Source organism: Halichoerus grypus, chromosome 4, assembly GCF_964656455.1.
Source record: "Halichoerus grypus chromosome 4, mHalGry1.hap1.1, whole genome shotgun sequence".
Classification (NCBI taxonomy): domain Eukaryota; kingdom Metazoa; phylum Chordata; class Mammalia; order Carnivora; family Phocidae; genus Halichoerus; species Halichoerus grypus.
The window spans coordinates 114,351,475-114,375,984 of record NC_135715.1 but is presented as its reverse complement, the minus strand read 5'-3'; the positions used below and the strand labels follow the sequence as shown (position 1 = coordinate 114,375,984).

General features: G+C 36.2%; 1 protein-coding gene and 1 non-coding gene across 5 annotated transcripts in view; one reads left to right on the top strand and one right to left on the bottom strand.

The window, feature by feature from the left end:
* Positions 1–24,510, bottom strand: part of EPC2 (enhancer of polycomb 2) — a 123,903-nt gene that overhangs the window by 70,393 nt on the left and 29,000 nt on the right. For all 4 annotated transcript variants that reach the window (XM_078070763.1, XM_078070764.1, XM_078070765.1 and 1 more), the window contains exon 2: positions 5,423–5,582. In XM_078070763.1, the coding sequence (XP_077926889.1) occupies positions 5,423–5,582 (160 nt within the window). The remainder of the gene's footprint in view (positions 1–5,422; positions 5,583–24,510) is intronic.
* Positions 24,401–24,507, top strand: LOC118535933 (U6 spliceosomal RNA). Its single transcript, XR_004917422.1, has one exon. It is a non-coding gene; the product is annotated as a U6 spliceosomal RNA (small nuclear RNA).

The window sequence follows — 24,510 nt, the reverse complement described above, 5'->3', positions numbered from 1 at the left end:
ACTACCAAATGATTATTTTGCTTTTTCCCAAAACACCTGGCATTACTTTAATACTCTGAGTTTTGGGTTTCCTCCTTCCTGCATTAGTAACTACCCAGGTACTGCTCTACCATTTCAGCCTTCACACCCACACTCACAGCTTTACCCAAGAATAGGAGGCTCAGCATAATCCTGAGAACAGAGATCCTTACAGACAGTTGACCTGAATGTGGGTTGCCCTTAGGGTCTAGTCTGGCTCACTATTCCTGTTACCGTGCCTCCAAATCACCCCAACGTGGGATCTAGCTTCACCTGGAATGTGTTCTCCACAAACCTGATACACTCTCCTTCTGTACTCATAGGATTGTTTTTTTCTAATATTTAAATGTGTGATTCATTTCACAACATCTGTGCTCAATTTAACTGCTTAATACACACCTAGTAACATTTTTACAAAAAGTGATGTTCCTAGAATGCATCCTTTTCACCAAGAGTTCTACTGTATAAACAAAGCAATGCTCTTCATTTGGGATCTTTTCCAACTCTTACCAATCAAACATGTTTGTCCCACCAGGGTAAAGGGTCAATTATCATCATTTTTGTTAATAAGAACAGCAAAGGGCACTGCAAGGATAATGAGACTGAAGTTAGATGTTAGGCCAGCATCTATCTCACTCCTGCTGAAAACCTAGTGGAATATACAGGTCCATTTTACATTGAATAAGTGGAATTTTTCCTCTTTTCCCAATGTTGACTTGACAATGGTCAGCTTTATGAGACTGAGAAGCCACCCTCACATGTACTGAAGTGCATACCAGCATAATGCAAAGACTGGCACTTTCCCAGGGCTTTATTATCTTTGCTGCAGATACAAATAGCAGAAGTCAATCTCCTTTCAGTAAGTTCCTCTCCCTGCCTGGCAGGTAACAAGGAGGTGCTACTTCCCACCTATTCCGTCCTCCTGAACTCTCCTTTCTTTCAGCCAAGAAGCAGGTGAGAGGGTCTACTGATCTGTATTTGTAGGTGTAATGCAGTGAGACAAGGAAGAGACCTTTCCTTTCAAAACAACATAAGGAGTCCTATTTTCAAGAACTATTTAGCTGAGTTCAAAACTAGACACAAATTAGCTTCAGAACACTTATGAAACAATACTGAAACAGTATCTCAAGTTCCTTCATGTTCTAAAATTCTGAGATACTTAATGTTAACAGCAAAATTTTACCATATTAAATAAAAGGGGTAATGGAAGGTCAAAATAAAGAACTTATTACAATGTAAACAAAGTCATCTCCTCGAGGAGAAAAGTTTGGGTTCTCAATTTGATGAAATTCTTAAATTCCAAAAGGAAGGAAGGAATTACAACATCTGGGGTGAGGTACCCAAAGTAAATTTGTTGTAACAGTAAGTAAAATGGAAACAGCATCTTATGCATGTGTCATCCAACTGACCAGTATGCAGAATTAGCCAAATGAGGTACAGTTTGAGTATCTTAGGTCATCAAAGACTATATGCCTCCAAGATGCTTCCAACCTGGAAAGAATACCCCAGTGTGTTCTGACTAAAGAAGTTCCTCAGACTACCAATACGGATGACTATGGAGAAATAGCACTGAAAGAGACAGGAAGGCACAATGTTCTCCCATCCATACCAAGACCGGAATCATTCCACTCCCAACTCTTTCTTGTCCTAAAATGACATTGTTGAAAATAACAGAGCTCACTTTTCATTTCCAACTTGGATCTACACAGGTCCTCAATTTCACTGTACATACCAATAATTTCATTGTTATATTTGGTTCTGTGTACAATTTTGAGTCCTACAAGATCAATGTCTCAAAAATGCCATGGTGTGTATACTTTTATCTTCAATACCCATTCATTCACTCATTTATTTATTCAGCAAATATTAAATTGCATACCTAACCATACGCTAGGTACTACTGGGCAGTGAAATTAAAAGGAAAAAAATGTCCCTGTTCTTAATTACTGTTATAGCCTAGTGAAACAACATAGGGCAAACAATCACAACTGAAGGTGGTTAATGCCACAGTGAGGGTGTGCACATGACACAGGAGGGCTTGAGATAAACAGTTTGCTTAGAGAAGGCTGCTAAATGTAATCCTGGAGACAAGACATAGAGAACAAGTTGTATTTTAACAAGTGGAGGACTGAAGTAAAGGGGTATGCAAAGGCGTGAAGGTTGTGAGAAAAGATAGCATATATCAGAGTGTTGTAAGGAGCTCATTATTTTGTAGCTGAAAGTGCAAAGGGTTAGAGGAATTGGAAAAAAAAATTGTATTGAGGCTGCATTCTGGGACTGTATGGTGAATGAGGTAAAATTCTGCTAAGAAGCTTACCATCTAGAGAAAGAAACAGACCTTCACTTCCAACAGCTCATTTCAGTATGGTTGGTGTCCTAGTGAAGAACCCACAGGGAACTGTGGCTGGATAGGCACAAAGAAGGGCCTTAAAATTCAACACTAAAATTTTATCTGATAGACAAGAGACTCTTTGAACAACTCTAAATGGATAATAATCACATTAGTGGCAGTGTGGACCAATAAAGAAGCTTCTGCCAAAAGCCCAGGCAAACAATGTGAAGTTAGCCACCCTACTGTGGCAATTGTACAATGTCTTTTTCTAACCAAGCAAATGGGGGATATTTTCAAATCTATCACGTAAAGAACAAAATGAAAAAGCCAGAGCAATATTTTCTGGAATTCTTTACACTTAAGGACACAGAAAGAAGTTATGTCAAAAAATGTTTAAAAACCCTTCCTTGAGGGATGCCTCGCTGGCTCAGTCGGAAGAGCATGCGACTCTTGATCACGGGTTTGTGAGTTCAAGCCCCACACTGGGTGTAGAGATTACTAAAAATAAATAAATAAACTTTAGAAAAAAATCTCTTGCTTGAAAAAAAAAATCTCAATGATAACATGAATTTAAATTTTAGTACAGACAAGTTTAAGGCCAGTAATAGGCACAGTGGTAAGCAAATTGTGGAGTATCAATTTGATAGGATTAATAGGCACTGAAAATGACAATCACAGACTATATTCAAATTTAAGAAATTTAAAATGTACATAGAAAAAACAATAAAAATTTGTATGTGCAGGAGGATATTGTATATAGTATGTAGAATACATATGTTAACAGACTAAAAGAAAAAAATGAAAGTTAAAATAATGTTCTATTATTTTTATTCCATCTTCTATGGTAATAGAATGAAGTGAAATTTAAAAGCCAACCCAAGATTCATATTTATTGTATCTAATGGGCCTAAACCAGATAGGCTACACCCAATTTCTTCATTCTTGGTTTTCTAGGATGGTTTTTACATATGGTCCTGATGTCCAGCTACACTGTTACTAAAATACAAAACAACAACAAACACATACTTTGGCTTGAAAAATCCTTATAATTCCTATTATGAATATGAACAGCTATCTCCTTCCCAATACAAAGGTAAGGCAAATTCAACAAGCTAAAGGGGTCAAAGTCCAAGAATACAGAGGAAACAAATCACATAAACAATTTCTGCATCATATTTCTCTTGAATGCTTCAGAGAAGAGTCTCTGGAAAATGGTTCTGATACCTAAGAGCCTTTTAAAAAGCCATTTAAAAATGATTCAGTCAACAAACATACTATTTATTGTGTATCTATAAGCCATGCACTTTACTCTAAAGATACAAAGAGAAAATAAAACATTGTCCCTGCCCCAGGAGCTCCTAGTTTAAAAGGAGAGAAAGAATGGTTACAAATAATTGCAATGAAGTATGATGAGTCCTCTAATAGAGGTATGTACGAAGATACTGAGATGAGTAAAACACAGAGGTGTTTCAAATGAGAAAAGTCAGGGTAAGCTTCTTAGGGGAGTCAGGTCTTAAATGAGTCACAGGAGGGGAAAGATGACTTGAATAGCATGTGCAAGGAAGTGTGAAACATGAAACAACCAGGCAAATGGGAGTAATTTTACATTAGTTCCTATGGTAAAGAGAGTGAGGGGAAGAACAACAGGAAATGAGGTTAATGGAGTAGACAGGGAAAAAAAATCAGACTCTTGTATTCAAACTAGAGAATTTGGCTATTACTGAATTCTGTCAAATCTAAACTGCCATCAGTTAAAAGGTGAACCATGACTTTATGTACTATAAGAAGAAAAAAAAAAAGCTTTCTGCTGGAGTCTATTATAAAGTTTAATAGAATACTCCTGCACAAAGATACACTAACAAGTGGCAACAACCTCAGTGTAAGGTAAAGAATTAAACCAGCTATGCAAAAAGGTACAGCAAGGAACTTCCATTTCTCAACTTGCCCTTAGGTGAAAGGAGGAGGGAAAATTCTCCCCATGAGAACTGAACTCTAGGGTCTGCAGCCTGAACTAAAGCTACCAGTGTGGTCTAAAAACAAACAAAATAAACAGCAAAGACTTTAAAGTGGTCTCCTGTTGAAGTGTCCCTACATGCCTGGCAGAAACAAATGCAGGTTTTCTTTAAATAAACTAGACCTGAATCCAGGACAACAACAATTTAATATGCAATCTCATTTCAAAAATGATCGATAAAAAAATGTGCATCTCAGAACTGATGGAAAACAGTCGATCTTATAGTCTTAAATCTGGAGAGGTTTCATAATTACCTGGGGAACTTTTTTATTACCAGGCCACATACCTCAGACAGGTAGGCCTAAAGCAGAGCCCCGGAATCTCTATTTTAACAAGCTACACAAGACTTTTTCTTACACAATCAGACAAGATACCAAAACATCAGCATGTGTTTGAACCATCCCCTGAAAACCCCTACTGTAGACAATAAAGAATAGTATGATTTTAAGCCAGGGAATAATTAGATCAGACTGACACTCTAAGACCACTCTGGTGCCAGTGGACTTTGTGGAGAAGATACATTAGAAGAGGGTAAGGAAAGGCGATGGAGGAGTAGTAAATATAGTAAGAAATTACTGAAATAGTTTTAAGGCAAGATATCGTGATTAAATATAACAATGGGGAGAAAAATAAAGAGTATCAAGGAGGCAGAAATAGAACTTTATAAAAATTAGATGAAAGCAGAGGGGTATAATCTAATTCTAAAAACTTTCTGAAGATTCACCCCTAATCAGCATTATAGCCACTAGGCCTTTAAAAATAAATCTTAAATTTGAGTACAGTAATCCACGAACTTTTAGATGTATAATAATAAGGTGTAAGTGCTACACAAAATTCTGTACTAAATATCAAATGTTCCAAATGCAACTAATACTCAAAATGATTTCCAAGTTCAGATGTTAAGCAGAGAGATTTTATTCCTTAATGTTTTACATTTCTATGAATTAATGTAATTGCACTAAAAAATTAAAATCTCTTTGGGCATAAAAGAGAGAAAGGATCTTCACTGGTTGATAAATTTAAATTACATACAGAAAACAATGAATCAACAAACTTACGTTGAATATGAATGAACTGTTTTGGCTGTTTAAACTCTCCTTTGTACAAGCGATTGTAATAGTTGACGTTGCTCTCTGCCTCAGGAACTGGAATGACCATGCTCTCTTTTTTTTCTCTAAACACTTGCTGTGCTGAAATAGCTCGCTGTAAGTGATGTTCCTGGAAAACATAAAATAGGCAACATAAGTCTTTTTAATAATATTAATTCAATGCATAATTCTATTTAAAATTTACTTTGTTTAGTAACTGCAAGGTGACTTAAGAATTATAAGGTTTCTTTGCCATAGAACTATAGAAAACATTGCCACTGACATCTCTTAATACTTGTGCTCATCCTAATATCACCTTAGATGTTTATAATTTTATTAAGTAGAATTTTCTTTAAAGATTATACACATATTCACAAACTAGAATTTAACATCTCAATTAAAAGAAAATTGATTCCTTGTTTGCTAAATTAACAGAGGTGTTTGTCACCAATACTAGAATATGGGAAAATATGCGAATGACAGGAAAAGATTTGTGTCACAGGTTTTAATTATCTTCTGTAAGTACAAACCTGAAACTGCAACAGTATAAAATACTGAATAACTCAAAAAAAGAAAAAATTATGTTCAACAGACTATATTACTATCACAGCAAGAAATATTTTTAAGCTCAGGTTAAACAAAAGTTCCTATAAAATAATACATCCTGATTCTAGTAACTTTCATTGTCTTCATCACTTAATACCTACTTTCTCCCTTGACCCACAAGGGACCATGCTCAACAAAGTAGTTTTACTTTGTAGAAGGCAAATTAGGTCATGTCACTCCCCAACAGATCCCCTTCATACTCAGATTAAAGATTAAAATTATCACTGACTTATAAGGCCTTATTTCTCTCTGACCTTATCTTCTACCTCTCCCTACCCATCCTTTATTGTAGCCACACTGCCTTTCCTTCAGGTTCCTAAATATCCAAAAGGACTGCTTTTGAAAATTCCTTCAAGTCTCATCTTATCAGAGAGGTCTTCTGTGATTTCTTTATCTAAAAGATAAAAAAGAGTACTGGCTAAGAATTTATCAGTCATTCTTTCAATACATTTCAGAGCACCTAGTAGACACCAGATACTAAGAGTGAGTGAGAGACTCTGCTATTAAGGAACTTAGCTAGTAGAAGAGAGATATCTAAGTATGCAATCATGTTTGGGCTTGATAAGCATGTCTCTTCTCAATTAGTCAAACCACTGTCTAAGGAGGATAGAGAAAGATATCCAAAGAAAGTAACATCGAAACTAAATCTTTCAGGATTGGGGCACCTAGGTGGCTCAGTCGGTTGAGCGTCTGCCTTCGGCTCAGGTCATGATTTCAAGGTCCTGGGATCGAGCCACACATCAGGCTCTCCACTCAGCAGCGAGTCTGCTTCTCCCTCTCCCTCTGTGATCGTTCACTCTCTCTCAAATAAATAAAAAAATCTTTAAAACTTTCAGGATCGATAGAGATTTAGATTTAACAAGGCAAAAGACAAAAAAAAAAAAAAAAGAAAAGAAAAGAAGAAAGAATCCAGGCAGAGAAAACAAAATGTCCAAAATAGACAAAAGCTCAGAGACATTCAATAAAAGGCAACCAACTGAGATAGTGGGTGGGTGCTAGCTTAGATTTGAGTTTTTCCACTTTCAATACCAGAAGAAATGTTTTTCTTCATAGGATAAGATCCCAAGTTGGAGCACTAAATACACTTCCCCATACAAATATTACTATCAATTTAGTAAGAGCCTTCAGTAAAAAAACTTTTGAGTTAACTAAACAATTGTGAGAGGATCAAACACACCCACAAACAGCATCAAGGAATTAGGAAAGCCTGGCTCTGGAAAGAGCAATTTCTAGCATTATGTAAGTCTATATTTTCCTATTACCTTGCTGATATTTCACCTCTCCCGGTCAAATAAAGTGATGCAATATGAAACGCCACTTTGTATTTTTATAACGTTTTATAGTTCTCAAAGTACATCTACAATCAAAAGCTTATTAACCCCTCAAATTTGGGGACAAGGATAGATATTATACTACATCATATATGAGACTCAAGAAACAAATGATTTGGGGCGCCTGCGTGGCTCAGACGGTTAAGTGTCTGCCTTCGGCTCGGGTCATGGTCCCAGGGTCCTGGGATCAAGCCCCACATCGGGCTCCCTGCTGAGCGGGGAGCTTGCTTCTCCCTCTCCCTCTGCCTGCTGCTTTCCCTGCTCTGTCAAAAATAAATAAAATCTTTAAAAAAAGAAACAAAAAACAAATGATTTCCTCTTAGTTATGGTATAAATACATGAGTCAAATTTCAGGACTCTGACTTGAATGTTCTCTGACTATTCCATCTTTACTAGAATGGGCTGTTAAAAATAAAAAACCTGGTTGTCTTTTGTTCCCTGCAAGCTTTCCATACAGTGCTGTGAATTGTGTAAGACTGATGAATCACAGACCTATACCTCTGAAACAAATAATACATTATATGTTTAAAAAAAAAAAAGAAGATAGTAGGAAGGGAAAAATGAAAGGGGGGAAATCAGAGGGGGAGACGAACCATGAGAGACTATGGACTCTGAGAAACAAAATGAGGGTTCTAGAGGGAAAGCGGGTGGGGGGATGGGTTAGCCTGGTGATGGGCATTAAAGAGGGTACATACTGAATGGAGCACTGGGTGTTATACGCAAACAATGAATCATGGAACACTACATCAAAAACTAATGATGTAATGTATGGTGATTAACATAATAAAGTAAAATTTAGAAAAAAAAAATAAATAAAAAGTAAAAGTCCTGGGGCACTTGGGTGGCTCAGCTGGTTAAGCATCTGCCTTCAGTTCAGGTCATGAACCCAGGGTCCTGGGATCCATGCCCGTATCAGGCTCCCTGCTCAATAAGGAGTCTGCTTTCCCTCTTCCTCTGTCCCTTCCCTCCACTTGTGCTCTCTCTCTCAAAAAATTAAATCTTTAAAAAATAAAAAAATAAAAAACCATGTTCTTGTAATGCTAATAATCTAGAAACATGGGTGATGACAGGAAACTGAGCTAACTGGTAGCACATTTTTGATTTGAAGAGATTATTTTGATATATAATGGACTTTCTCCTAAGTACAAAACATTTTTAGGTACTATCCAATTATTGAAATACATCTTTAATAGATGAAGATTTAATATTATTTTAATTTTACATGTGAGGAAATTTAAAAATAGATCATAGATGACTCTCTTCTTGTTAACACAGCTGGCAGATGACAGAGCTGCAGCCAGAAATTAAGGAGCCAGATCATGACACACTCCCCCATTTTAATTTACAGACCAAATTTAGCTCTAAAAATAAATTCTCAGCTATCATTTCCTTCCCCATATTATCAGACAGACTCTCAACCTAAAAACTCAGAAAAAACCAACAACAATAGAGCTTCTAGAGGCCTGTGTTTCATACAATAACCATAGCCAGTGACAAACATTACAAAGTCCTGGAAGTAGGTACCAACCAGAGTTTTCATTTGTCTTTATTGGGGCAAAGGGTTGGCAGGAATAATGGTGATTCCTTGTTACATGCTGCATTATGCATTGGTGAGGTTACTTGGTTTTTAAAAGGGCTACTTGCTTTCTTTTCCATTAAGAAGGCATTCTTTTGACCTACCAACTCCACTTAGGAAATTCAACAAAGGCAAAATACAAAGGGGCAACAATGACTAAATAAAATGCTTATCAGGCATTGTTTATAACACGAAAAAAAAAACCCATAAAGTCTAAATGGCAACAGAGAATTAGTTATATAAAATTATGTTACAGATATAAAACGGAACTCTTGGATAGTAGTAAAAACCAACATGATGCAGACCTCTACTAACCTGAAAAGATGCTAGGATACTTTGAGGCAAGAGACAGGTGGATGGGTGCTAGTTTAGATGTACAAATATAACATGTATAAATAGAAATGAGTATGTGTGTAGAGAAAATAGACTAAAATACAGAATAGAATACACCACAAAATATTTTTTAGGTGGGCCTTATATTCTTCTGTGTTTCTGCTCTCCCATATTTTCCAAATTTTCTGTAATAAATCTATATTACTTTCCTAAGTTTAAAAAGTGGTATAAAAGTTTTGCATCTTAAATGAAGGGACTCACCACCAAAATACACAAAGTCACTTCTTATGACTTTGACATTCTGAAATATCCTTTTGAAACTTATGTATTATACCTAAACATTTTTGTATTTTCCTAGATATTTACATTCTTTGTGCCTTCTGTTTTTCCTAGTAGTAAATGATAAACTGTTAAAAGCAAACTAAAAGGAACTAAATAACTCATGGCTTTTAGTCATATATAATAAGTACCAAGCACTATCCTACAAAATGCAGGCCAGAATTTTTTTTTTTTTCTTTTGGGGAAGAGTAAACTAAGGCTCTATGGCCACACTGGTAGAAATCAGCAGTGCTAAAATTTGAATCCTTGTTTGTATGACTCTTTTCCATCTTGCCAACCTCATGCCCCAACTTGTTGTGTACCAGAATCTATCAACTGAGGGCGCCTGGGTGGCTCAGTCATTAAGCGTCTGCCTTCGGCTCAGGTCATGATCCCAGGGTCCTGGGATCAAGCCCCGCATCGGGCTCCCTGCTCTGTGGGAAGCCTGCTTCTCCCTCTCCCACTCCCCCATCTTGTGTTCCCTCTCTCGCTGTGTCTCTGTCAAATAAATAAATAAAATCTTTAAAAAAAAAAAAAATCTATCAATTGAGATCGGCTGCATTAAAAAAGGAAAGAAAGAAAATCAAAGATTCTTCATTGGTATTTTAAAAATTCACATGCAAAACCCCCAGTTAAAGATAGCAGACTAAATGCCTACATTTATCTACTTCACTACCCTACAATAGTAAATTTACCAATAAAGGACTAAGAAACTTATAAAGCCACGATAACAAAGAGAATGAGAGATGAGCCATCAGCCCAAAACAGTGTTGCAAAATTCTGGGAGATCAAAATCAAAAGATGAAGTTTTGAGTCCTTGCAGAGAAGGAAAAGATAAAAACTGAGCCCATTTGTCCTATAGAAAACACGATAATGGGGATTTTGAAACACTAGTTAGAAACAGCTAAAGTGAGACAAGTACTTCTTTGCCTATTCCTCCAAAGTAGATCATTCTACACAGACAGAAGAGGGCACCATAGAACTAATAAAATTGTGAACCACCCTTAACCTACAGAAGAAAACCTAGAAATCTATTATTATTAAAATTTTAAAAAGATTCAACTATACCTGTAATGAGAAACTCTCTCCACTCTGCAGGAGAGAGGAATAGAAAAAAAGTTCAAGAAAAATGCACCGAACGAACTTAATTAAATATGCCCCAAAGAAGCATTTAGAGATATGAAAAATATCTTTGAATCAGAAATTCAAAAACTAAGATCAGAGAAGGAGGAAAAAAATGAAAAGAGCTAACTCAGGAAAAAAAGAAAACAATTATCTCAGAGATGAAGACTGAAGTTACTAGGAGCCAAGTGCAAAATATACTCAAACAAAAAATTGTTACATAAAGGTTGTCAAATGACCAAGAGAATGAAAATGAGATAAAGAAAGTAAAACGAGTAAGGAAGACAGTAAGATGTAAAACAAAGAAGGTATGACATTCATATAATTGGAGTCCCTGAAGAAGAAAAACAAAACAATGCAACAGAATATTCAAAACAACAAACCCCCAAAACGTCTGGAAATAACAGATCTGAATATACATATCAAAAAAAGCTCACAAGGGAGCAAGATGACATACAAAAATCCTCACCACCACAGGCACAATCTGACAATGCTCAGTGCAGTCAAAAGAAAACACTCTTCTCACAGCTTCTCTCTTGGGAAGAAAAGAGAAAAGTAGAATGTACATCCAACATTCCAGCTTTTTGGGAAACTGCCCAAGGGACTAACTTCTGTCTCAGCTAACTCAGAGGGCTGACTGAACCAGCCAGCATTCTTTGAATGCCTGGGGGAACTGTAGAGAACAGGAGAGAACTCAGAATATTGCTGATGCACCAAAGAAGTTATAGTACTGCAGAGAGACACCAGAGGGAGCAAAAAATTACAAACTTCTGAAAAACTAACAATACTCAATTAAGGAAATTATGTGCACATGCCCAGAGAAGATGCATCTCCAGAAAATGTTTGAGAGGCTTCCAGATTCCCTGCCTGGGCTGACTGGAAAAGGTCTTCCCGGTATGAAGCCAATTCACAGAACAATGGGAGGGGTGACTGTTTTTGAAAAATGCATAAATTAGGGGCACCTAGCTAGCTCAGTCGGAAGAGTGACTCGATCTTGGGAGTCGTGGGTTCAAGCCCCCCCTTGGGTGTAGAGATTACAAAAATAAAAAATAAAATAAAAGTAAATCAATAAATAAACTTAAAAAAATAGTTAAAGTAAAAAAATAAAATGCACGGGGTGCCTGGGTGGCTCAGTCGATTAAGCATCTGCCTTTGGCTCAGGTCATGATCCCAGCATCCTGGGATCAGGCCCCACACTGGGGCTCCCTGCTCAGCAGGGAGCCTGCTTATCCCTCTGCCTCTACTCTTCCCCCTAACTCATGCTCACTCCCTCTGGTGCATGCATGCTCTCACTTTCTCTCTCTCTCTCAAAATAAAATCTTAAAAAAAAAAAGTTAAAAAAATAACATAATAAAATGCACAAATTACAGCAAAAAATAACAAGGTGCATGAAGAAACAGGGAAATATATTCAATCAAAGAACAAATCTTCCAAAGAAGACCCTAAAGAAATGGAGATGTGTGAATTATTTGACAACAAAGTTTAAAATAATTAATAAAGCTCAATGTGCTACAAAAAAACACAAATAGGCAGCTAAATGAAATCATGGAACCTGATGCATGAACAAAATGAGAATAGCAATGAAGAGATAGGAAATATCAAAAAGAACCAAACAAATTCTGGAGCTGAAGATTACAGTAACCAAATTGAAAAATCCACCAGAGGGATTCAACAGCATATTTCATCAAGCAGAGGAAAGAATTAGTGAACTCAAAGAGAAATCATTTGAAATTATTTAGTCAGAGGAACAAAAAAGGTGGAAAGAAATGAAGAAAGCCTAAGAGATTTATATGACTCTACTGACAGACCAATATAAACATTATGGAAGCCCCAAAAAGAGAAAAGAGAAAGGAGCAGAGAACTTGTTTGAAAAAAACAATGACTGAAAATCAAATCAGAGGAAAGAAACGGACATCCAAATTCAAAAAGCTCAAATAACATCAACAAAGATGAACTCAAAGAAGCCCACACTAAGACACACTGTAATCAAACTGTCAAAAGTCAAAGACAAAGACAGAATCTTGAAGGCTTGAGCAAGGGAAAAGCAAACCATCATGTACAAGGGAACACCCATAAAATTATCAACAATTTCTCATCAGAAATATTACAAGCCAGAAAGGAGTGGGCTGATAAATTCAAAGCACTGGAAGAAAAAAACTGCCAACCAAGATACTCTATCTGGAAAAACTGTCCTTCAAAAATGACAAAGGACAAATGATAGAGACCTACCCATATAAACAAAAAATGAGGGAATTCATCTCTACTAGACCTGTCTTATAAGAATTGCTAAAAGGAGTCCCTTCAAGTGGAAACAGAAAGACACTAGACAATAACACAAAAACATTCAAAAACATAAAACTCTGGTAAGGGTACACATATAGACAAATGCAGAATCTTGAGATACTGTAATGGTGGTGCATAGGTCACTTATGATTCTGGTATAGAACTTAAAAGATAAAAGCATAAGAGTAAGTATTAAGGGTGCCTGGGTGGCTCAGTTGGTTAAGCAGCTGCCTTCTGCTCAAGTCATGATCCTGGAGTCCCAGGATCAAGTCTGCATCAGGCTCCCTACTCAGTGGGGAATCTGCTTCTCCCTCTGACCCTCCCCCCTCTTGTGCTCTCTCTTTCTCACTCTCTCTCAAATAAATAAAATCCTTTAAAAAAAGTATTAAATACAAAACTATGTTAATGACACAAAATGTAAAAAGATTTAATTTGTGACATTAATAGCATAAAAACAAGAGATGCAAACAATTTGAACTTTTCTATGCAACTGAGTTATCAGTTTAAAAAAGACTGTTATACTGTGTTTTCATTTGTCTCAGTATTTTCTAAATTCCCTTGTGATTTCTTTCTTGATCCCCTGATTGTTCAGAAGTGTGTTGTTCAGTTTCCACATATTTGTGACTTTTCCAGTTTTCCTTTGCTGTTGATTTCTAGTTTTATTCCATTGTGGTTGGAAAATATACTTGGTATGATTTCATCCTTCTTGATTTTGATAAGAGTTGTTTTGTGGCCTAATTTGATCTATCTTGGAGAATGTTCTGTGTGTGCTTTAGAAAAATACGTATTCTGCTGTTATTGGGTGGAGTGTTCCGTATATGTCAAGCTCTTACCAAATAATTGAGAAGGAAAAACTTCCAAATTCATTTAACAAGACCAGTATTACCCTGATACCAGGATCAGACAAATACTACAAGGGGGTGGGGGGGGGGAGTGGGTGAAGGTAGTCAAAAGGTACAAACTTCCAGTTACAATTTTAGTAAGTTCTGGGCATGTAATGTACAGCATGGTGGCTACAGTTAAAAATACTATACTATATACTTGAAAATTGCTGAGAGTAACTCTTAAAAGTTCTCCAAAAATGTTCATGGACTGTAACACTTAGTAACAGAACTACCATAGGATCTGGAATCCCACTTTTATGTGTATATCCAAAAGAACTGACAACAGGATTTAGAAGAGATATTTGCATATCCATGTTCACTGCAATGTTATTCACAATAGCCAGTGGTGGAAGGAATCCAAATGTTTACTGACAGATGAAGGGATAAACAAAATGTGGTATATACATATAATGGAGTATTAGCCTTAAAAGGAAGGCAATTCTGACACATGCTATAACATGGATGAACCTTGAGAACATTATGCTAAGTGAAATAAGCTAGTCCTGGTCACAAAAAGACAAATCCTGTATCATTTCACTTACGTGTTACCTAAAGTCAAATTCTTTCCTTTTTTAAAGGTTTTACTTTTACGTAATCTGTACACCCAACGTGGGGCTTGAACTCACAACTGCGAGATCAAGAGTCTCATGCTCTACTGACTGAGCCAACCAGGCGCCCCTAAAGTAGTCAAATTCTTAAAAATAGCAAGTAGAACGGTGGTTGCTAGGGACTAGGAGAGGAGGAAAAAAGAAGCTGTTGTTCAATGGGTATAACTGCGATTTTCCAAGATGAAAAAGTGCCACGTATCTGTTGCATAACACTGTACATACAGTTAACACTATTGTATTATAGACTTAAAAACAGTTCAGACGGCAAACTTTAGGTTATGAGTTCTTCACACAACAATAAACAAAAAGCTTATTAAGTACCTGGCAAAAGTAATCCAAAACAACAACCAATTCTGACACATTTTTGAATAAAACTATTTCAAAAATAATGAAAAAACTGTCAAAGACTCCAAATAAACAATAATAGTAAAATAATAGTACTAATTATTATAAATACATTATTACAGTAAGTCAAAAAGCAAAAAAAAAAATCAAACTAAAATCAGACTTCAAAAACAACATAGCGCAACATATCAATGAAGCAATATTTTGAGAAACCTCAATGAATGAAAAGTATGAACCAAGGATTTTATATGCAGCTAAGCTGTTCTTCAAGTATCAAGGTTACAGAAGGAACTCACGGAATTCTATAGGGGACTTTGAACAAATCTACTAGACGAGCACTGTTCAACAGAAATATAATGCAAGCCACACATGTGAGCCATATATTTAAATTTTCTAGTAGCCGCACACTTAAAAAAGAACAGGTTAAATTAGTTTTAATAATATGTTTTATTTAAGTCAATATACACATCTACAATGTTATCATTTCAACACACAATCAATACAAAAATATATGGAGATACTTTACATTTTTTTCTCCCGTAACAAGTCTACAAAATCTAGTGTGTATTTTACCTGTATGGAACATCTAAATTCAGACTAGCCATATTTCAAGTACTCAAAAGCCACAAGTGAATACTGGCTACATACTGGATACTACAGTCCATCTTCACCTTGGCTTCATCCAACCAAGATATAACTCATAAACTCTAGTAAAATTTTATGTGTATACACACACACACACTCCCTCTCTCTCTCTCTCTCTCTTCATCCAACCAAGAGATAACTGGTAAACTTTTAGTTTAGTAGTAAAATTTTACTTTCACACACACAAATCTCTCAAAGATGGGAAAAGGATGAAAGACTAATGTACAAACATCTGCACGCAAAGTGGAAATAATGCAACTAAAAATGGGAGAAGAAAAAAAATACAAACCTTCTTAAATACAAAATACAATCTTTTTAAATAAGAGCAAAAAGAGAGGGGCGCCTGGGTGGCTCAGCTGTTTAAGTGGCCGACTCTTGATTTGAGCTCATGATCTTGGGGTCCTGGGATTGAACCCCATTTGGGCTCTGCACTCACAGCAAGGAGTCTGCTTGAGGATTCTCTCTTCTTTTCCCTCTGCTCCTCCCCCCCACTTACATGCTCTCTCTAAAATAAATAAATCGTTTTTAAAAAGAGCAAAAAAAGAAGCATAGACAATTTAACAATACAAAAAATTATTAAATATTATAAAAGAACTGAAATCAAATACATTCAGTCATATCAATAAATATCAACGGACTTATTTCAACTTGTCTCATAACCCAAGACTCAACTATATGCTGTGTACAAGAAACACACCAAAAAAAAAAAAAAAATGTGGTTCAGAAAAAGAAAATTAAAGGAATAGATGGAAGTTTATCAGGTAATGGAAGACAGTAAGAAAGACAAGCAGATCCCAATTATCAGACAAGTAAAGTTCAAGTCAAAGAGCATTAAGCATGACCCAAAAACCACAATTCACAATAAAGGCTTTTAGTTTCTGCATATCATTCATGAATGTCTGTCTCTATAAGTTTTGGATATCCTATACATATTTAAGAATATCTATGCATCAAATAACACAGCAACCTTTTTATAAAGCAAAAGCTACAGTATATGTAAGGACTGATAAAGATACACTAATAGTATTAACTAACTTTAACACACCACTCTCAGCATAAGGCAAGTGGACAAAGAACAAGTATGAACCTAAGCACGGACCTAATTTAGTAAGGCAGATCTTATAGCTACATACAAAACTTTACACCCAATGTTCCTTCTTCTCAAACACACAAGCAAGTTCGATAAACGTGATCATTTATCAGTTAAGAATTACAAAAAGTACGGTATTATGAATGGAGTAGAATGGATAAAGAAAGAGACAATTCTCTGAGCATTATCTCTTTTGTATGGTTCTGAATTTTAAAACCATGTTAATGGTTTAACATTCTCTAAAAATAATTAAAATCAACAAGGATGTGGGGAGAAACCAAAATAGTACACAAGGAGAAACAACAAATAAACCTTAATTATTAGAAATGAATATTCATATATCCACAATGAAGAGAACAGAAAACAAAGAAATTTTAAGTTCCCTTGGAAAATAATGATTTGAAGCTCATGTGTAAAAATTAGATAACATATACTTCAAAGAATTGTGATGATACAGTAAGTAGTTCATGGCACATTCTAAGAGATAAAAGTTTCTTGTTCTTATTAAAACATATCACAGAGGTGCAATATTCAAAATAGTGGAATTTTAAGAACAGGATAAAAAATATTTAGGAATTTTGACAATTAAAACCCTTTCTTCAACACCCATTATAACATAAAATACCCTGAAAGAAATGTCCCCAAGCTGATAAAGAGCAGGCACCCATGGAAAACCTATATCTAACCACCATACTTATGGTCAAAGACTGAATGCTTTCCTCCTGAGATGAAATTCAAGCCAAGGAAGCCTATTACCACTTCTAGCCCACATTTCACCTAAGATTCTAGTCAGTACAATGAGGGAAGAAAAACAAATACAGGCATGAAGACTGGGAAAGAAGACCAAAATTATTTGTACATGATATGCTCATGTAGGGAAAAAAATGCTAGGGAATCTCAACAGAGCTCCTAGAACGAAAGTGAATTTAACAAAGTCACAAGTCAATATTAAATAAAATCTTTAAAGAAACAAACAAAACAATTGTATTTCCATATGACGGCAACTAAAAAATGAAAATAAAAAGCAGTGTCATTTACAACAGCATCAAAACTACTAAATACTTAAGAGACAGGCTTAACAAATTATGTGTGAAACTTGCATAGCAACATAAATGGAAATTAACATGTTCAGGGATTGGAAGGCTCAATACTGTTCCAAAAAACACTTACTTGGGTAAGTTTTCCTCCAAATTATCTAAATTTCTAATAAATTCCAATCAAAACCCCAATAAGGGTTTTTTTTAAAAAACAGAAATGGACAAGTTGATCCTAAAATTCATTTAGAAAGGTCAAAGAAAAATAGCCAAAATAACTTGAAAAAGTAAATTTGAAGGACATAAACAATCTGATTACAAACTAAATTATAAATCATAAAGCTAAAATTAATCAACAGTGGCACTAGCATAAGAACATGTAAAGCAACAGAAACCATAAAGATAATGAATTTTAGACAAAGGTGCCAATTAATGAGGGAATTAAATGAGGGTAAGGATAGACTTTTCCACAAATGGTCTCAACAGGAGTTTGGGAAAAAATAAGCCTATGCTCTTACCTCACTCTTTATATAAAAACTAACTCAAAATAGACCACAGACCTAAAAATAAAGCCTAAACTTATAAAAATATCCATAAGAAAATATAGGAGAAAAATTTTAGTGACCCTGGGTTTGGCAAAGATTTCTTAGGACACAAAATGCACAGATTATAAATGAAAGAACTGATAAACTAGGCTTCCTGAAAATTCAAAAATTATGCTATTCAAAACACATACTTTAGAAAATGAAAAGACATGCCAGACTGAGAAAAATGTTCACAATACATATGTGAGAGCCCTTCTATGCAGAATATATAAAGAACCCTTATATCTCAATAATAATAAACCAACCCAATTTTTTTTAACAAAATGAGTCAAAGATTTAAACAGACACTTCACAAAAGAAAATACAATAACCAATAAGCACTTGAAAAGATGCTCAACGACTCTATATCAGGAAAATGCAAAATAAACCCACAGAAAGTTTTGACTACACACTCACAAAATGACTAAATTAAGAAACTGACACCACCAACTGTTGGTGGGAGTGCCAAATGATATCACCTCTTTGGAAAACTACTGGGCAGTTTCTTATAAAGTAAATACATGCTTATTATGGGGCACCTGGGTGGGCTCAGTCAGTTGGTTAAGCACCCAACTCTTGATTTTGGCTCAGGTCATGATCTCAGGATCTTGAGATGGAGCCCCAAGTTGGGCTCCCTGCTCAGCAAGGAGTCTGCTTGAGATTCTCTCTCCCTCTGCCCCATCCCCACGCGTGCTCTCTCACAAGTGCGCACTCTCTCTCAAATAGTTTTAAAAAAATACATGCGTAACACATGACCCAGCAATCCTACTAAATATGTACCCAAGAAGTAAAATGCATGTCCACAAACAACTTGCACATGGATGTTAACTGTTATTTTACTTACAATAGCCAAAAATTGGAAACAATATAAATGTACATCAACAGGTAAATAGACAAAGTGGATAGATTCATTCATTGGAATACTACTCAGTTAAAAAAAAAAAAAGAAGAAGAGGGGTCAAACTGATGATATGCAGAACAATGATATACCTCAAAAGTATACTGAGGAGAAAGGGGAACCCTCTTACACTGCTGATGGGAATGCAAGCTGTTGCAGCCACTCTAGAAAAACAGTATGGAGGTTCCTCAAAAAGTTAAAAATAGAGCTCCCCACAACCCAGCAATTGCACTACTAGGGATTTACCCAAAAGATACAAACATAGTGATCCAAAGGGGTACCTGCACCCCAATGTTTATAGCAGCAATGTCCACAACAGCCAAACTGGAAAGTCCAGCTGTCCATCAACAGATGAACGGATAAAGAAGATGTGATGTGTGTGTGTACATGTACACACACACACACACACACACACACACACACACACACACACGCTGGAATATTACTCAGCCATCAAAAAGCTGAAAACTTACCATCTGCAACGACATGGATGGAACTAGAAGATATTATGCTAATCGAAATAAGTCAATCACAGAAAGCCCATTATCATACAATTTCACTCATATGTGGAATTTAGGAAACGAAACGGAGGATCATGGGGGAAGGGAGGGAAAAACTGAATGGGACGAAATCAGAGAGGGAGATAAACCTTAAGAGACTCTTAACTGTAGGAAGCAGGGTTGCTGGAGGGGAGAGGGGTGGGGGATGGGATAACTGGGTGATGAGCATTAAGGAGGGCACGAGATGTGATAAGCGCTGGGTGTTGTGTGCAATGGATGAATCACTGAACTCTACCTCTGAAACTAAAAATACACTATGTATTAATTAACTGAATTTAAATAAAATAAAAAATTTTAAAAAATGAGTCCACTTTAGGGGAGGGAGCTGGGGGATGGGCAAACTAGGTGAAAGGGATTCGAGGTACAAACTTCCAGTTATAAAATAAGTCACAGAGATGAAAAGTACAGTGTGGGGAATATGATAATATTGTAATAACATTGTTTGGTGACTACACTTACCATGTTGCATACTGAGTAATGTATGGGATTGTGGAATCACTATGTTGTGCACCTGAAACTAATAGAACACTGTGTGTCAACTATACTTCAATAATAAAAATTATTTTTAAAGTCCGCAAAAAAAAGTATACTGAGAAATAACCAGATGCAAGTGGCTACGTACTGTTATGGTTCCCTTTATATGACATGTGAAAACAGAGAAAACTAATATATAGTGATCAGAATCAGATCATTAGCTGACTGAAATGGGGGTAGAGGATATGACTGCAAACGGGTTAAAGGGGACTTTTGTGGGCAATGAAAATGTTCTTATTGTTTGGAATGGTGGTCATACAGGTACATTTGTTTATTAAAACAAAGAACCACACGTAAAATAAATGCTTTATACTGTATGTAAATTACACTTCCATAAAGTTGAGTTTTAAAATGAAGAAAAGGGGCGCCTGGCTGGCTCAGTTGATAGAACATGCCACTCTTGATCTCAGGGTCATGAATTCAAGCCCCATACTGGGCATGGAGCCTACTTAAAAAAAAAAAGAAGAAGAAGAAGGAAAAATAACATGATGAAACAAAAAGTTAATTTAAGCAAAACATGCCGGCAAGACAATATTTACAATGCTGGTGAAATTGTGATGAGTAAAACAGACACTTTCAAGAATGAGTGCTAGTGAATGTGTTAAAGTGTAAATTGGTATAATCTGGAAAACAGTTTGATAAGATGTTTCTAAGCTTTAAATACACCGCCATGTAAGACTTCTTGAAAAATAATGACATCTGAAAATATTTATGCATTAAGTAGAAAAAGCAGGAAACAAAATCACATACTTAAGTTAATCCCAAATATAGTAAGGTAAACAGAATGTTAAGATGATAGCATGAATAAACGTAGAATTAAAAAAAAAAAGCTGGTAAAAAATGTGCCAAAGTATTAACTAGTGAAATTATAGGTGGTCTCTATTTTCTCCTCTACATTTTCTACAATTTCCTCAAATAGTACATATTACAAAAAGCAACCAGTATCAATCTTTAAAACTACTGATCTGGTATTCCTTCCATAACCTAAAGAAAGAAGAGATGGAGGAAGACAAAATAAAAAAAGACTCTAGATAAATCCTTATCCTATTCTAATGCTACTTCTCTTCTAGTACTAACTTTCTAAATCTCATTCTCAGTCCCAGCAGCGTATTAGAATCGCCTGGAGAGGCCAAATATGGACTACATGGGAGAAAAAATAGTTAAAAGGATTCAGCAGCTGACTTCCACTCCAACAAAGATGACATACACACAGTGGAACATTATTCAGCCATAAAAAAGAATGAAATACTACAAAATGCATGAACCTTTAAAACATTATACAATGTGAAAGTCATCAGATACAAAAGGCCACATATTGTATGACTCCATTTACAGGAAATGTCCAGATATAGGTAAACCCACAGAGAAAGAAAGTGTATTAGTGGTTGTTGGGGAGTGGTAGGGGTCATAGGATGGAAAGTGACTAATGGGTATGGGATTTCTTTTTAGGGTGATGGAAGTGTTCTGGAACAAGATAGTTATGATGTACAACACTAAATATAGTAAAGGCCATTGAACTGCACACTTTAATATGGTGAATTGTATTACATGAATTTTATTACCAAAAAAAAATTGCAGGGGCGCCTGGGTGGCTCAGCCGGGTAAGTGTCTGGCCTTTGGCTCAGGTCATGATCCCAGGGTCCTGGGATTGAGCCCTGCATCAAGCTCCCTGCTCAGCGAGGAGCCTGCTTCTCCCTCGCCCTCTCCCTCTGCTACTCCCCCTACTTGTGCACATGCACACTCTCTCTCTCAAATAAATAAAACTTTAAAATAAATTGCAAAAAAAAAAGGTGAAGTAACAGGAAATGAATTCACCCTTCTACCAGAAGCAAAAAAAAAAAAAAATCTGATGAGAGTTGAAACAATGGCTTTCCAGACACCGGACAATAGGCAATGAAGGACAATGATACTTAAAAGAAGTAAAACAAAACAGGGGCATCTGGGTGGCTCAGTCGTTAAGCGTCTGCCTTCGGCTCAGGTCATGATCCCAGGATCCTGGGATTGAGGCCCACATCGGGCTCCCTGCTCAGCAGTGGGCCTGCCTCTCCCTCTCCCACTCCCCCTGCTTGTGTTCCCTCTCTCGTTGTGTCTCTGTCAAATAAATAAATAAAATCTTTAAAACAAACCAAAACAAAAAACAAACAGTCCTACAATTGCCTCAGCTTACTATCCTGGAAAAGTCCCTATGCTGTGGAGGATGAAAGTGAACTAAGACAGAGCTTAAAAGACTTCATGAGTTGAAGAGACAGAAACAAGAGTCTAAGAAGATGAAGGCACCTAAAGTTCAGAGACAGAGTACCAAAAAGGAAGGCATTACAGAGAGAGCCCAGGAGATCTACAGAGAGTTCTCTGCAATGCTCAGCACAAGTCTGTGAATAAACTACGTAGCATTGGAGAAAGAACTATCGCACAGAATTAGAAGGAAAAGTGCCTGTCAGGGCCAAGAAGAGCACCTGTTTCCACCAACTAGGCTGGAAAAAAAGACATGCTACACACAGAGGAACAAAGGATGACACTGAATTTCTCATCAGAAACAATGCAAGTGGGAGTGCCTGGATGGCTCAACCTGTTAAGCATCTGCCTTCAGTCACGTCATGATCTTGGGGACCTAGGATGGAGCCCCATATCGGGATCGAGTCTGCTTCTCCCTCTACCCTGCCCCCCCCGTCCCCACTCGTATGCACTCTCTCTCAAATAAATAAATCTTAAAAAAAAAAAATAATAATGCAACTGAGAAGACTGGAGCACCACTGTTCAAATACTGGAAGAAAAAACTGTCAAGCTAGAATTCTATATCCAACAAAAATATTTTCAAAAACAAAAGTGACATTAGCGATCTGTTATACAATAATGCCCAAATAGTTAATACTGTAATTTACGTTTATAAATTATTAAAAGGATAAATTTGTTATGTGCTTCACCACACAAAAAATTGGGGAAATAACATTTTTAGACATGCAAAAGCTCAAGTATTAATCACCAGCAAACCCACACTACAAGAAATGTTAACAAAAATCCTTTGGAAAGAAGGAAAATGATACCTGATGGAAGTCCGGATATAAAACAAACTGATAAGAAGGAGTAATAATCATTATGAAGATAACTACCTCCATCTTTCTCTTATCATTTAAAAGTATTTGAAAAAGAATTGGCTATTTAAATAAAAATAATAAAGTGTTACAGGGTTTGTTACAAGTGTAAAATATATGGAAACAATACCATAAGGTCCAGGCAAGGATAAATGGAAATACACTATCATAAGGTTCTTACACTGTACATAAGTGGTATCACTTAAAGACAGACTGTGATAAACTAAAGACATACAGCTAGTCCCTAAGTTATGACGATCCAACCTACGATTTTTTCACTTTACAATGGTTTGAAAATGATACGCACTCAGTAGAAACCATACTTCAAAATTTGAATCTTCATCTTTTCCTGGGCTGGCAACATGTGGTACAATGCCCTCTTGTGATGCTGAGCAGTAGCAGTGAGCTGCAGCTCGCAGGCCACCACATAATCATGAGGGTAAACAACCCATACGTTTACAACCATTCTGTACCCATACAACCATTTTGTTGTTCATTTTCAGCATAGTACTCAATAAATTACATGAAATATTCAAAACTTTACTGTAAAAGACTTTTTGCTAGATGACTTCGCCCAACTCGAGGCTAATATAAGTGTTCTGAGTACGTTTAAAAGTAGGTTAGGCTAAGCCATGATGTTCAGTAGGTTAGGTACATTAAAGACATTTTGACTTATGACATATTCAACTTGCAATGACTTTAGTGGGACATAAGCTCATTGTAAGTCAAGGAAGATCTGCATATTATAAACCCCTAATCAGAATTTATTAACCTTGGCACTACTGACATTCTGGGCAAGGTTAGCCTTTTTGTGGGAGGTCTGTGCACTGGAAGATGTTTAGCACCATCCCTGACTTCTACCTATGAGATGATGGTAACACCCCCAGCCCTCGCAGTATGAAAATCAAAAATGTTTCCAGACGTTATCTGGGAAGTAAGTCAGACCTCTTTGATGACCATGTCCCCTATCAATCACTTAAAATAAAACAATAATTAAAAAAAAAAAGTTACAGCAAATAAGCCAAAAACAGATAAAATGGAATAAAAAAATAATTCCAAAGAAGGCAGAGTAAGAGAGAAAGAAAACCAACAGAAGAAACAGAAAATAGTGCTTGCTTTGGCAGCACATATACTAAAATTGGAATAATACAGAGAAGATTAGCATGGCCCCTGCACAAAGATGACACACAAATCCATTAAGTGTTCAATACTTTTTAG